Source organism: Passer montanus, unplaced genomic scaffold, assembly GCF_014805655.1.
Source record: "Passer montanus isolate IOZ18808 unplaced genomic scaffold, ASM1480565v1 scaffold1140, whole genome shotgun sequence".
NCBI classification, from domain to species: domain Eukaryota; kingdom Metazoa; phylum Chordata; class Aves; order Passeriformes; family Passeridae; genus Passer; species Passer montanus.
The window spans coordinates 1-1,857 of record NW_024358059.1 but is presented as its reverse complement, the minus strand read 5'-3'; the positions used below and the strand labels follow the sequence as shown (position 1 = coordinate 1,857).

At 57.9% G+C, this 1,857-nt stretch overlaps 1 protein-coding gene across 1 annotated transcript; it reads left to right on the top strand.

Moving 5' to 3' along the window:
• The first annotated feature begins 253 nt into the window (after positions 1-253).
• Positions 254-1,583, top strand: LOC120496425 (39S ribosomal protein L50, mitochondrial-like). The gene is given in 3 exon segments (XM_039696864.1): positions 254-352; positions 823-1,026; positions 1,116-1,583. Coding segments are annotated over 3 exon segments (690 nt in total). The 5' UTR covers positions 254-266; the 3' UTR covers positions 1,516-1,583.
• The last annotated feature ends 274 nt before the right edge of the window (positions 1,584-1,857 follow it).

The window sequence follows — 1,857 nt, the reverse complement described above, 5'->3', positions numbered from 1 at the left end:
GATTTTCAACACCTGACCATCAGGTACATCTTGTTGTCTGCTTGATTAAATCTCCCTGCTTGTCGATTAGGCCTGAGAGTACACAAAGACCAAACATCAAAGAACGCCTTTTCCTAAGGAAATTTCCACTTTCCTGAGGAAAGTTCCGTTTCCCAGAGAGGGGGCTGGCTTGAGGGGACGGACTACATTTCCCATGAGGCTCTGCGGGCGCGGCGCAAATGCGTCACCCGCGGTGGCCGCGGGAAGGCGCCCGGCGCGCCCCCAGCATGGCGGCGGTGCGGGCGCTGCGGGCGGCGGCGCGGCGGAGCCCGGGGCTCGGCCCCGCGGGGCTCAGGGCGCTCTGGGGCCGCAGGTACCCGCAGGGCACGGCGTGGGAGCGGCTTCTGGCCTTCTCCGCATGCCGGGCCTTAACCGGGCCGTGGAGGTCATCTAGCCCGACAGACAGCCCCTGAGCAAGTCGCTCCGGGTTTGTCAGGCGGCTTTGGAATGTCCTCAGGGAAGGAGACTCCGCGGGTTCTCTGGGCAGCCAGCGCCCGCCGAGGCGCGCTGCTGCCGGGCTGCGGTGGTGCAGGGTTGGAGCCTTTAGAGCTGCTTTCGTTACGAGTGGGAAGAGTGGGATTTCGCGGATCGAAAACCAGTTCCTCTGTGACATTTTGCGTGAAACCACGCATGGGTTGTTGACTAGGGGCATATGAGAAGACAAAGTTTTTTACTTAAAAACTAATAATGATTTTTAATTTTTTTTTTTTTTTTTTTTTTTTTACATATGGGCACCGATTTTCTTCTGTGGTAGTTATTTTCTGATACGCTTTTTATTCACAGCAAATTAGAAAATGGAGCTGTAACTCCAAAAAGAAAAGAAGTAGCTGATCCTGTTAAAAGGCTGTTTTCACTCAGACCAGTGAAAGAAGGTGGGTGGGTGATGGCTCTGCAGAGGCAGCCCGTGTGCGGAGCAGCACCGGGGAACGCCTGTGCACTTGTGGCTGACAGACCTGACGAGTCCAGGGGATGTGTGGAGTGTCTGGAGTGAGTGGTTTAAAACACCACGAATACAAAAACGCTCTGACTCTGTCTTGAGTAGTGCAGAGGCTGAAAGTGTGTTCTGGTGCCAGCAGGAAGGAGGGAAGAGAAGTGGAAGCAGACGGAGCAGTTCCTGAGAAGGAGTAGGAGAGGAGCGAGGCCAGCCTGATCCGCCCCCCGCCTCGCCGCCGGAGCTACGTGCCGCCCCAGGACCTGCAGAGCTGCCTCGAGTCCCACGTCAGGGAGGTCTTCGGGCCCGCTGTTCCCGAGGACTGGCAGCAGGCTCCCCTGCAGGAGACCAGGCTGAAGCATCGCCTGCTGGCCCGGCTGGCGGCAGAGCTGGGACACGCCGTGCCCAACTCGCAGCTGCACCGCATGCGCCGTGCCGGGGACGTGCTGGGCTTCTATCGCAGCCCCGTCAAGGACGGCACCGAGATCGATGAACTCGCGGCCGCAGAGCTGCCCCCGAACCTGAAAATCATCTGGCAGCAGTGAGTCCCCCCACAGAGCATCCCTGTGCCTGGCTGGTGCTGCAGGACAGCAGCACGGCCCTCTGGCTGGGGTGAGAGGACACTTAAAGTCATTATTTCCAAGTGACTGCTGTGCGCAGGTTTGGCTCTTCCTGTTCTGCTCTTTTTTCCCTGCAGACCAGTTCTGCTCTTTTTTCCCTGCACTGTGAGGCACTGGTGCAGCGTGGGCACTGCCAGCTGCCCCTTGCCTTTTTTTCCTGCTGCGGGGCACTGACAGGATCCAGTGGGGATCAACAAGGGGGCCATCTCCACAGTTTCTACTCTGCACCTCTGTATTGGTTTTGGCTGGGGTAGAGTTGATTTTGTT